The sequence below is a fragment of the Hemiscyllium ocellatum genome, chromosome 9 (assembly GCF_020745735.1).
Source record: "Hemiscyllium ocellatum isolate sHemOce1 chromosome 9, sHemOce1.pat.X.cur, whole genome shotgun sequence".
In the NCBI taxonomy this organism is placed as follows: Eukaryota; Metazoa; Chordata; class Chondrichthyes; order Orectolobiformes; family Hemiscylliidae; genus Hemiscyllium; species Hemiscyllium ocellatum.
In genome coordinates, this window is record NC_083409.1 from 76,481,148 (window position 1) to 76,494,937 (window position 13,790).

At 39.2% G+C, this 13,790-nt stretch overlaps 1 protein-coding gene across 3 annotated transcripts in view; it reads right to left on the reverse strand.

The window, feature by feature from the left end:
- Nucleotides 1-13,790, reverse strand: part of mast2 (microtubule associated serine/threonine kinase 2) — a 416,215-nt gene that overhangs the window by 5,691 nt on the left and 396,734 nt on the right. For all 3 annotated transcript variants that reach the window (XM_060830482.1, XM_060830481.1, XM_060830483.1), the window contains 5 exons: nucleotides 11,174-11,389; nucleotides 6,029-6,255; nucleotides 5,804-5,926; nucleotides 2,459-2,595; nucleotides 1,264-1,451 (listed from right to left, as the gene is read on the reverse strand). In XM_060830482.1, coding sequence (XP_060686465.1) covers nucleotides 1,264-1,451; nucleotides 2,459-2,595; nucleotides 5,804-5,926; nucleotides 6,029-6,255; nucleotides 11,174-11,389 — 891 coding nt within the window. The remainder of the gene's footprint in view (nucleotides 1-1,263; nucleotides 1,452-2,458; nucleotides 2,596-5,803; nucleotides 5,927-6,028; nucleotides 6,256-11,173; nucleotides 11,390-13,790) is intronic.

Consider the following 13,790-nt stretch of genomic DNA (forward strand, 5'->3'; position numbering starts at 1 on the left):
GCTTGAGGGAGCTAAAAGTAAAAATTGCTAATGTTTTTCAATAATACCATTTGGGTATTTATCTCTATTGGATCTACCAAACAGGGCCCTAGTTTAAGATAAGACAACTCCAATAACATAGCAGCCCATCATTGTTATATCAAGCGATATTGTTCACAAATGTACAGTGCGAATTGAACAAAGAACATACGTAAGGTTAAGTTATTGTACAATGATGAACAATTTTATCTTCATTATCAAGTAAAGAATTAAATTAGATCCTGTATTATTGTGGTTAGTTGTAAACATTTCCTGTAGGGAGAAAGCAAAGTCATAAGTAGGAATTAAGAATTTCTTGTTATTTTATGGGTCAAGAGTGTGGTGCTGGAAAAGCACAGCAGGTCAGGCAGCATCTGAAGAGCAAAAGGATCGACGTTTCAGGCATAAGCCCTTCATCAGGAATCATGATGAAGGGCTGATGAAGGGCTCATGCCCAAAACGTTTATTCTCATGCTCCTTGGATGCAGCCTGACCTGCTGTGCTTTCCCAGCACCACACTCTCGACTCTGATCTCCAGCATCTGCAGTCCTCACTTTCTCCTTGTTATTTTATGGGTCAGGATAATTAAACTTAGCCTTTCACATGTGAGAATGCTATGAAGTAAAATGCTTTTCTTCAAAAACAAAGTGTGTAAACAGGTCTATGAGTATGCATGTGTATGATTTTATTACTTTGGAATTAGGTTCTGTACTGAGTTTTGTATTTTTTTTAGAATATCATTTAGAATGATAGCTAGAGTATACAGTGTCACCACTGAATGTTTAAGCAGATACATAAACTGCTCACTCGTGTCACCTTCTGTTGGTAAAGATCTTTCCAGTTGGAACTTATATAAAAGAGGTGATCTTACAAAATGGCTTGTTAAGAAATGAATCAGGAGATAGTCAGGTGATGTCAGTAAAATGACAATTATTTTCAAGAAATACATCAGAAATTGGACTGCAGCAGTTCAAGAAAGCAGCTGACCACCACCTTCTCTGGAACATTTAGGGAGTGTCTGTAAATGACAGTCTAACCTGTGACACACAAATCAACAAAAAAACAAAATCAATAAAGATTAACTGGTGAAGTTCTAGAATTTTAAAAACGAGCAGTGAAAATAAAATTTGAGCTCTAAAAACAATTCCTTCTGAAACGTCCTAGAAAATTTTCCTGTAATTAGTGACAGTGTCTTCAGTACTACCACAAATTAGACTATTACTTTACTGTAGAAATGATGTCTACCTGAGTGTACAGAATCTGGCGTCGACCTATAACTCTGGGTTGGTGAGCGAGGGGAAAGGTTGTGGGTTGGTGAACCTGGCACACTTTCTCCAGATGATAGAGATCGATTCAGGGAGGACAAACTCCGACTTGTATGTAGCAATGTTGCTTGTTTTGTAACCTTTCGGAAGAGTGAGCTTCTTTTCTTACTGCAAATTAAAAAGTAGAAGTAATAAATTGAACACAATTGAATTAAAAGCCTGACATGCTTAAAAAAGGAAAGTGTAAATTGATGTTTCTACCAATAACGCAAAGCGCAAAATGGATTCAGAAAAATTTATACCGCCTGTCCCTTTAAGCAATGTCAAGACATCGGTGTCAGTGTGCACTTGCAACTCTGCAAGTTGGCTTTCTATAATGTAACACACTGAACTGGTTACGAAAAGGAGACCAAATCATACACATAGAAGAAGGGACAACTTGCAGTGATATCAATAATTGTAATTAAGCAGGATTGGACCACCAGATTCTACAAATACTAGAAAACTAGATGTAAGATTTGCTGACTTTAATGCATTGCAATAATTTTTTTTTCCAATTTTATCAATTGCAATGGTAACAGAAAGGTCTTGTGACCAAATTTCGAGGCAAAAATTAAAATAGATAGCCATGTTTTACGTTGCATTTTTTTAAAGTAAGTGTAAGGCTACATTATCTTACTTCAAATTGGTGTGGAAGAGACAGTGTTGGACTAGGGTGGACAAAGTTAAAAATCACACAATATCAGGCTATATTCTAACAGGTTTATTTAGAAGCACTAGCTTTCTGGGCCTGCTGCTCCATCAGGTAGCTGTCTTACTCAAACTGACACTGCTAAGCTGCCACATAGGAATTATCACAGTAAAGGCAGGAGTTGTGGCTTCATTACAGTGGCATCCTGCTCAGATGCTTACTGATTTTGAGCAGCAGGAAAATGCAGAGTGAATAGACAATAACTATTCTCATTCAAAATTCAATAATTATGTTTGCTAGGTCCTAAAAAAAAGGAAAATGTCTCTTGAACAAAAAAAAAGCCTAGTTACTCATCAATAATTCTTAAACAACTCATAACTGTAAAGTTTTAAAGCCCATTGGCTCATTTCAACAGTAAGAGTCCTAAAACTGGAAAATTAAACGGGAAAAACTGGTGTTAGTAATAATTTCTGCTCAAAAGTACCTCTCCTGGCCATCTTTAGTTTTAGCCTTCTTATTCCTCCTTGCCATCTTTGACTTGTAGTTAGATCTCCGAGCTGGCCCAATTTTGATTGAAGTATTCTCAAAAGGAGTTGTCGATATTGAAACCTTGTTTCCGCTCTATGAATAGATGTTAATTGTTAAAAATAAATATTTGCTTCAGATATTCAGCAAATATTCAGGTAACATCATGCACCATTTTGATAAAAATCCTCATCATTAACATTTGACAGTCACCATTGACAAGAAACTTAATTGTCACCAGCCATATCAATGCAGTGACCACAAGAACACGTCAAGAACAGAGAATTCTGTGGTGTGCAATGGATCTCCTGATTCTTCATCACTTACAATATGGCACAAGTCTAAGTGTGATGTGACTATCTCTATTACCCCAGATGAGTGCAGCTTTAACAACACCATCAAGGGTAAGGCAGTTCATTGAAATTGCAATTTCCCATGGCACATCAGGGCCAGTCAATGAGAGACAAACAACTAGTCTCTTTTGAGGTAAATGTCCCTAGGTGCATTTGCCACAGCAATATCATGACCACAGTCAACATGCTGACTGATTTGCACCCTTGGCGAAGCAGTGTTGCTCTTGAGATTTTGGATTCTTGTGTCAATTTTGATGAATGCCAGATAAAAAGCTTTGGCAGCACATCCACTTTATTTTCAGCAATACTCAAGTTCTGTAACACCAAGTGACTATTCTAATTACTTTTTGTTTAATACTCTGTATAACTGTGCAACCACTTTTAGGGACCCCAAAATAGTTCAATCAACATTTTCACACCCAAATCAATCCTGACCACTACCCATATCCATTCTACTTCCTAACCTTCCGAGCCAAGATGATTTCGCACGTCTGTCCAGGAGTTACCCCATACTGTCAGGTTTACTCCTTTTCCATTTGGTCTGTCCTTTAAATATGTTGCATTCCATGGAATATTTAGTTCCCAGTCTTGGTCATCTTGTAAGTATGGGTCTAATAATAGATTATTTCTATTTGTGTCACTAGTGGTGGCAGTGGTAAACTGTCTTCTTGAATCACTATAGTCCAATCCATGTAGGCACAATCACAATGTTATTAAGAAGGGATTCCTGGCCTCCGATTGAGTAACAGTGAAGGAGTGAAAATTTAGTTCCAAGTGAGGACATTTAGAGCTTTGCAGTGGAAGAAACTTGCAATGGTGATCTGATGAATCTGCCACCTTGGTTGGGTTGAGGGTTTGGTTAAGGAAGAAGGCCTGATGGTATATGGTGCATCTTATAGATGGTCCACACTACTGTCTGTGATGCCAGAAGTGAATGATCCAGCCGATGCATTGTCCTGTATATTGTCAAGATTTTTGAGGACTGGAACAGTAATCATCTAGGTAAGCAGAAAGTATTCCACTGAACCCCAGCTTGTACCTTACAGAAGATGGACAGGTCTGAGGGACTTTAGGAATGTTGGTGCTGAGGGAATTCAGTGTTAATAATGCCACTGAGTATTAAGGGAAAATAGTTAGATTTACTCCTGTTGGGAATTGTCATTACCTGGCCCTGTGTGCCTGTCATCAGTGCAGGCAAAATGGTGGCTAGATCTTGCTGTATGTGGTGATGGAAACTTCGGCACTACAGGAGCAGTAAACAGAACTGAATACTATGCAAACATCAGAAAACATTCCCATTTCTAACTTTGTGATGGAGGGAACATCATTCATGAAGCCACACAAGAAGGCTGCACCGAGGACAGGGTCATGAGGAACTGGATAAAAGGATAAAATGATTAGCCTTCACAAACTAACCACAAGCCTTTATTGGAAGTATGACTCTAGCCAGTGGAAAACTTTACTTCAATTCCCACTGATATCAATTTTGCTAGGATTCCTTGGTGCCATAATCAGTCAAATGTTACCTTGGTGTCAATGACAGTCAGTCACACCACACTACTGGAGTTCAGGTTTTTTTTGTCCATGTTGGGACAAGCATAATAAAAAGGTCTAGGACTGAGTGGCCCTGGCAGAACCCAAAGTGACCAGCTCACTGGTGCTGAGTAAGTGCCACTGATAGAACTGCCAATGTCATTCCACCATGACTTTGATGATAATGAAGAGTAGAATAATGAAACAGTCATTGGCTGGAGTATATTTGCCCTGTATTTGCCATACTTGAGCAGTCTTCCCATTCCTGTAGTGGTGCTGCTGTACTGGAACAACTTGGTTAGTTTGATGTCCAATTCTGAAGCACCACTACCTAAAATTACATCAGGTATGTTGTCAAGACCCATTGCCTTAGCATTATCCAGTGGACCCAGCTGTTTCTTGACATTATGTGAAGAGACTCTAATTGCCAACTTTGAATGAGGGGCCTATCGAGGCAGAGATGGGCCATCTGTTCAGTATTTGTGCCTGAAGGAAGCTACAAATGCTTTAGCCTTGATTTTACATTCATGTACTGGGATCTGCCTTTGCTTCCCACTGGTTTTATAAAATTTTAAATACATTTTGACTTTTCCAATTTTAAACAAAGAAAATAGCAACATTTTACCTGGACAGATTTTAAATTGCAGTGGATACAGTTTAAAGCTTAATGTAAAGCTTTTATAAATAACAATCGTATTTTTCATACAAGCAAACTACTTGTTTGGAGATCCAATTCAGCTGTGGAAAGGCTGCAGTTTTAGGTGCCTATGCCACAGTGTCTGATTTAGTACCCTACCTGCTAACCGGGTTTGGCTATCAGATGAAGATATTTCCAAACTTAGAAACTAAGCACAGGTAAGTTGGTTTAGTATTCTACACAGGCATCAGAATTAACAAAATAAGCCTGAGAATCCAACAAGAAAATCACTACACCTCCTGTCAATGCACTGAAACAGGAGGTCATTGCTGTTGAAGCCATATCGTTCTGCCCACATTACAAATGGAAGTTGGAACTGGAAGTGATGCAACCGTTATGGCTGCATCTGTCTTCCCATCCTGTTCTCCACTTCCTTTGCCACTCTGCTTGCTGGTTTGTTGCATCTCCGCTCCTGGAGCTAATCTTTCTAAGTCTTACACTTTTAATATTACCCGTATGCTTATGGATTTAACACAGTCAGTGGTCTCAATGCCTTCAGCAGTGATGCTGCTTGAGAGTGAATAGTTGTAGTGTTTAACGAGTCATTGCATTAACAATATGGTGCAATCACATATGTTGTGAGGGCACCCCTACAGCAAACACAGTATAAAGAATAGGTCACTTGCATGAATGATGCTGTTCACACAGACCAGAGTCACAAATGAAACACAGTCTATTGACTTTTATATCAGACATTTCTTCAGAAGGGAATGAATACTACCTTTAATATGAGTTCCACCACTTCTGTGTGAACCAGGCCATGAACAGGCTCCCCATTCACATGAGTTATCAGGTCCCCTGCTTGCAGGCCAGCTTCATGAGCAGGTCCATCTCCCTCGACATGCTGCAATACAAAAGAAGCCAACAGTTCAGCAATGAAAGCAGTTCCAATTTCTTTTTTAAAAAGCCATTATTATTAGCCGAGAAACAAAGTAAATCTGCTTACCCAGACCATATGGTGAACTGTAAAGACATCACTCTCTCCCATATACACTCTAATAGCTCGAAGGGTAAAGCCATATTTTTTTCCAGCTCTGTGGATAACGATCGGAGGCTTCAGATTGCTCACAGCAGGATAAAAATCACGGCTTGGAGAGGAATCCCGTGAGGATGGATTGGACGATAAAGAACGTGGTGACATCGGGCTGGCTAAGGGAGAACCAGTATGGTGGTCTAAGTAAATAGAGTACAGAAAAGCAGTCATTCAATAAGGCTACTTCCAACAGCCTAAATACCAAAAAATAGTATTCTTCTTTGGGCTAATTCACTAATTACTTCATCCATTTTATCCAGTATTACGTGACAGAGTGGAGATTTTCATTGATCCACATCTAGAATTGACTTCTTTAAATAAGCAATTAAAGCATTTTAAAGTGTTACAGAAATTGCTCTGAAATAGCATAAAATTGTCCACTATTACAAATAGGATCATTAACTAATGCTTTGCTGGAGTACAGAACACCAGCTGGCTTCGTCCCAGCCCACTCTATTAATGGGGAACTATGTTAATCGAGTATTATTTCAACAGCAGGGCATGGTAAATGGTTGTACAATTTTAAAAATTGCTTTTGTTGAGATCTTTATGCTTATCACTAAAACCTAGTTGATCATTCCATATTAATTATCCATTGTTGTTACCTCTTGCTAAGGTAAAGCAAATGAGCACAAACATCCAAATATTTCACTGAAGAAAATTAGAACCTAAATCTCTGTGATTAACATAACAGGAAATTATGGAGGACTATGATCATGATTTTTTTGTTCAGTTTCATACAACCTTTTAGGCATTTAGGGATGAGTTTCTCAGTCTGTTGTGCTTGGTAAATACTCACAACACTAAGTATTATTCAGTATTTCATTCCTCTATATATGTAAAATTATTACTCAAACCACAATAAGAAAATCAGAATGAGAGCTCGATTATTCAGTACCATCATGGTTAATCTTTGGCTTCAATTCTACTTTCCAACTTGCTTCCTTTATAGCTCAAGTATGAAAGATGAAAACCCGTCCAATCTTGAACATACATAACATTGGACCAGCCAAACTCTGGGGAAGAGAATTCTAACGAGTCACAACTTGTTGTTTGCAGAAATTTCTCATCTCAGTCCGAAATAATCAACCTTTATCCTGAGACTGTGTCCTAAATTGCTCAGCCTCTCCTCATTGAATAACTTTCTCATCATGTCGACCAATGTAATGAACATTCGCTGCATCAGCCCAAGGTGAATATATCCTTCCTTAAATATAGAAATCTAAGTAAACCAAGTCTCCAGGTGTGGGCTCATAGAAGTCTGAGGTAGATGTACCAAAACTTACTTATTCTCGTAGGAGAAAGTGAGGACTGCAGATGCTGGAGATCAGAAGTCGAAAGTGTGGTGCTGGGAAAGCACAGCAGGTCAGGCAGCTTCCAAGGAGCAGGAGAATCGATGTTTCGGGCAAAAGCCCTTTATTAGGCGTCATTCCTTTTGACCGAATGTCAATTCTCCTGCTCCTCGATGCTGCCTGACTTTACTTATTCGTGTACTTCAATCTCTTTGAAATAAACATGGATATGTTGATTGCCTTTCTAATTGCTTTTTGTACCCACGTGTTAATTTTTTGTGCACTTTGTCCAAATACACCCAAATCTCTCCGAACATCACCACTTGAAAATTTCAAACTTTTGAAAAATATTCTGCATTTCTATTCTGACTACTGAAGTGAAAAAATCTCTTACATTCATATATTATACTCCATCTGTCATCTTGTTGTTCAGTCAAACTGCCCCTATTGCTTCACTCATTGGGTCCTTCTAGTTTATTTTCAGATCAGATTCAGATCGACAACAAACTTGGACACATTATCAGTGGTCTTTTTATCTGTCATTAATATAGATTGTAAACTCTGAAATGCCAGCATCATTTTCTATGGCACTCGTTGTCATAGCCTACTAACTTCAAAATGCTCCATTTATCTTCACAGCCAACTGAATGGGGGAGTAGGGTCAATGGGTAAATGATCTACTTGTCTACTGTTAGTTACATCCTCTAAAAACTCTAATGAATTTTTCAAATGCAATTTTATTCTTGTAAATCACATTGACTTTTGCATGATCATACTAAAGGTCATACATTGTTAAGATTCCACCAGAACAGATTACAGCATTTCCTGATGACAAATGTCAGGCTATCAGATACGTAGCTTCCTATTCCGGCCAATTTTTTTGAAAGCACTGTTACATTTGCTAATTTTCAGTCTAGTGGGACTTTAGTAGGATGCAGTGAATTTTAGAAAATCATAACTTGTGCATGACTAATAGGGAGATTGATGTTTCACTATTGGTTTAATTTAGTTATAGTCAGCTGCAAATGTGTTGCTGGTCAAAGCACAGCAGGTTAGGCAGCATCTCAGGAATAGAGAATTCAACGTTTCGAGCATAAGCCCTTCATCAGGAATAAGAGAGAGAGAGCCAAGCAGGCTGAGATAAAAGGTAGGGAGGAGGGACTAGGGGGAGGGGCGATGGAGGTGGGATAGGTGGAAGGAGGTCAAGGTGAGGGTGATAGGCCGGAGTGGGGTGGGGGCGGAGAGGTCAGGAAGAGGATTGCAGGTTAGGAGGGCGGTGCTGAGTTGAGGGAACCGACTGAGACAAGGTGGGGGGAGGGGAAATGAGGAAGCTGGAGAAATCTGAATTCATACCTTGTGGTTGGAGGGTTCCCAGGCGGAAGATGAGGCGCTCCTCCTCCAGCCGTCGTGTAGTTGTGTTCTGCCGGTGGAGGAGTCCGAGGACCTGCATGTCCTCGGTGGAGTGGGAGGGGGAGTTAAAGTGTTGAGCCACGGGGTGATTGGGTTGGTTGGTTCGGGCGGCCCAGAGGTGTTCTCTGAAGCGTTCCGCAAGTAAGCGGCCTGTCTCACCAATATAGAGGAGGCCACATCGGGTGCAGCGGATGCAATAGATGATGTGTGTGGAGGTACAGGTGAACTTGTGGCGGATATGGAAGGATCCCTTGGGGCCTTGGAGGGAAGTGAGTGTGGAGGTGTGGGCGCAAGTTTTACATTTCCTGCGGTTGCAGGGGAAGGTGCCGGGGGTGGAGGTTGGGTTGGTGGGGGGTGTGGATCTGACAAGGGAGTCACGAAGGGAGTGGTCCTTGCGGAACGCTGATAGGGGAGGGGAGGGAAATATATCCTTGGTGGTGGGGTCCGTTTGGAGGTGGCGGAAATGGCGGCGGATAATACGTTGTATGCGCAGGTTGGTGGGGTGGTAGGTGAGAACCAGTGGGGTTCTGTCTTGGTGGCGGTTGGAGGAGCGGGGCTCAAGGGCGGAGGAGCGGGAAGTGGAGGAGATGCGGTGGAGGGCATCGTCGATCACGTCTGGGGGGAATCTGCGGTCCTTGAAGAAGGAGGCCATCTGGGTTGTGCGGTGTTGGAATTGGTCCTCCTGGGAGCTAGTTATAGTCATGCAATCCAGTATATTTATTGATTAACCTAATATTATATTATTCTGCTTACACAGACTTTAGTATTTTAATGAATCATGACTTTGCATAGTCTCACTTCAATATGTGAAAGTCAAAAATCACACACCAGGTAACTCTAAATGAATTAAATACAGGGTAAATAGCAAGGGTCCCCTGTTTAATTCCATCTCTCAGAACTAGGTTGTGTTAACTTGCAATGTTGAAGGATTAATTATGCTCAAATCTTCTCAACGCATTAAATCCTGATCAGGAGGCTCTGATACTATCAACAACAAACAGCTAGGAGGTGCTTTACTTTGAGAAGGGAGGAATAGAAAGGAAATAGGAGCTGTGTTCTAAATTAACATTCACACATTTTTAGAAGAGAAGCAATTACTTTTAGCTAAATATAACTTTTTTTATTAGACGTAATTTTGTAACAATGTGTGTTTAATTTTATAACTATATAGTTCTTTAAAGGTTTATTACTTAAGATTAAATAGTCACTGAATGCATGAGAATATCTCATGACATTACCTTTTATACACTTTATTACTCACTTAAACTTTATATACACATTATGTAACTTCTACTACCTACTTTGTAATTTATTTGTTTTAATACTTTGTGGCGTTCTGTATCAATTTCCTATAGTTTTAAGTTGATAAGCAAGTTTTAGGTTATATCTACTGTTTTAAAAGTAAAGTAACTTGCTCCACGAATGAACAGCTACAAAGCAAAGCATATTTTTAAGCAAGGTGGTGCTTAAAATCAAGCAGTAGGTGTTTAATTTAATGAGGGATTCTTACCAATTTAGCAAAAACTGAAATAACTATCTCACAGCTTCAATCATGAGGATATGACAACATACAAAACCCCTAACCAAAACTAATGTACAAGGAAAATATCAGAAAATATCCTTTTATCATAGCAAACGATCATAATGGAGAGGATTATCCCATGGATAACTGACATTCTAAGGAACCATCAAGGGAGAGTAGAAAGTGATATTATTCAATGTCCATCATCTTAAAGGGGCAATCGCATATGTGCAATAAACCCCTTGCACAAATTATAAATAAGCTTTGCCTGTTAAAAAAAGTAATAACGTCATTGATTATTCCGTGGCTTAGAAAGAATTAATAAGCACCAACTTTCAATGATCAATGTGTATGCAGCAAGTTTGACACTGAAGTCAGAAGCAGAAGATGACAGGTGTTACAAAGAGAGAAGCAACTAAGTGTCAACTGCACAGCCTAAGCCAAAGCAAGAAACAAGGCCTGTAGTAATCTTGTAAAGTTATTGTCTTGCTTTATTAAGTATTACTTTTAGTGCCCTAGGCCACAAGGACTTCAGGATCTGTTCACTTTTAACCTCTTAAGTTTCTCTTTTCATTTTCATTGGCATATACTGATTATTTGTAAATTCACTCACTCTTATTAGCCCTCAGATGTCCCTCCAATTCTGGTGCTTAATTTAAAAAGCTAAGCACAGTTCTAATGCTATATCAATGCAACAGTGCTCAACATTTGCTTCATCAGGCTTCCTAAATGCAAATAAATCTATGCTAATGGAAGATAAGGCTCCAAACTGTAGCTTCCAAATTCATTAAGTTGTCCAAAAAATGCAATCAAAGGTCCAGCTTTAATTTTTACCTGAAGGAATCATAAGGGACAAGGCAGTTGCAGAGGCTGATTTGATCACTTTATTAACTGGCCTAGAGGCGCGCTTCTCAGTTGATTCTCCAGACATTAGCCTGTGTCGAGCTCTGCGGACTGCTAGGTCACTGATTGCTTTTGGAGTTGAAGAGTCTGATCCTTCAGTGCTATTGCTGCGAGACCTCTGATCAGATAGGTCAGTAGTGCTGCCAGCTGGAATACAAGTTAAAGCGTGTTACCAATGGCCTGTACTTCATGGTCAATGATGAATAAAATGACATTAAGCATTCACTGTTACACTTGCCCTAAAAGATTTTATAGGATTTTACAGAGGAACTTGCAGTACTTTTGACAGCCATTTTGGTCCAGCCTCTATGAGAAGCGATCCAGGACCTGTGCAAACAGGGTTGGAAGCTATGTATTGCCTCAACCAATCATTATGAGGAATCTTTACTGAGACATGCAGAGTGCGAGCAGGAAGTGCAAGTTGGAATATTTAATTCAATGTTGAATCATACAGTGAAAGCTAGATAAACAAAGAGGAAGAAAAGCACTCTGATGGAACAAGGGGGAGTTTATGAATTCATGAACAGCTACTTCTTATACAATAGGCATGCTACCATTATTTGCGGCCCACCTCAAAACTTTACATCATTTCACTGATGAATAATGAAAAGCAAACTCTCGGGTCCACAAAAAATTGAAAGCATATTCAGATGTATTTCTCATACAAGTTCTGTTTAGCCAGTGGTCAAAATCTTCATTACTGCAGATAGTCTTTCATTCGTAACATATTAAAAATTGCATTGTGCACTCTCACACTTCCTGAAGTATTTTATCTATTGCATTTCACTGATTTGACAAAATGAATATGATTTGTTTAGTCATTGCAGGTCAGTGCTATATATGGATTTGAAAAGATTAATACTGAGGAGTGTAACAAACAACACCAACTGATCACGTCCTGTGGATTTTGGACTGAGCAGCTTATGTTCATAAACGAGCACAATCTTTTATCCAGGTCCTCCTCACTGTCTCCAACATAATGTGATGATCCTAGCTGACAATAATACCGGACAAGTCAAATTCAAAAACTTGTCAGATACATTAGGGACATTTAAGCGACTCTTGGGTATGTATAAGGAAGATAGTACAATGAAGGGTATGTAGGTTAGTCTGATCTAAACAATAGAATAAAAGGCTGGCCTGTACAGTGCTTTACTGTTCTATGTTTATTTTTGCAGTTTAGTCACCATGGTCATCAGTCAACTGAATATATCCACAAAAGGCTGCCAATGTACTTTTAACCAAACAGCACAAATTTATTATACAAAAAGCCATATCTTTGTGTGTGTGTGTGTGTGTGTGTGTGTGTGTGTGTGTGTGTGTGTGTGTGTGTGTTTATATATATAAACAATAAAAACATTAAACCCTTATTCCCAGAATTTTCTTTTACCCTATTTTCACTTTAAAACTTCTTACCCAACTGGCAAGAGTCCTTTTTTGACGATTTTTGTGCACATTCACCAGATGTGATTCTCTGTGTTTCTCTCCCACTGATGCACACTAACTCATTTACTTTTCTGACTGAACTCTTAAAGGTTAGGGCTTCCCTCGCCCTGCCTACTTGGATGACCAAAACAGCTTAAGACTTCTTTCCATTTCAACTAAAACCGCCTTTCTGTTGGCATTGATCTCTTCAGTGTTCTGAACTGAACTTGCTTGAGTCTCTCTGTAGGCCATAAAAGTTCTTAAGCACTTCAATAATTATCTCACAAGTTACTCTGCCTGCTCATTTAGTTTATGCCATGTGCTTTATGAAAATGCTGTTTTGAATGTACTATTAAAAATTACTGTCTGATCCTTTTAGAAAATGTCAACTTCACAGAATTATAACCAAAAACCCATTAACCTCTACTTTAGAATCCAAATCCTCAAACAATAATATTATAAACCTTCATCATATAAACAATGTCTATCACATCAGTGTAAACTGTAACTAGTTACTAACATATAAGAGATTCTTCATGTGAGACCAGGAAGTTGGCTTTTCTCTCATGCAAGACTTACCACCTTCTATAGATCCCTACACTAAAAGATGGTGGTGGCAGCAAATCCACCATATGGAAAGATGCACACTCTGTTAGCTGCACATACAACAGTCTTTGGCCATGATAGAATTATTGTGCATTATCAAGCCTAACAACTTCAGAAAATCTGATTCATCATTAACAATACTACACAAAATCTGGTGGTATAAGAAAAGTCATGTGTATTTGGAACTTCCAGCACTTATAAACAATTGTTTCAAGTAACTATCAACCACATCCCGGTATCGGACCAATATTGTGCAACTGCTGATCTACAACTGGCTGCTTCGAGCATGTGACTTAGCTTAGGCTTTGCCAGATAATGCTGATTGACAAGCAATGACAAAATTGTTGAATGCAGAGGGAAAATGGTTAGATAATCTCTGTTGGAGATGGCCATTTCCAGGTAGTTGTGTTGCATGATGTTATTTGCCATTTGTTAGCAGAGGTTTTGCATGAACTGTTTCATCTGAGAAATTATGAAACTAAGTGAAACTTCGTAATCATCAGCAAATGTTCTCACT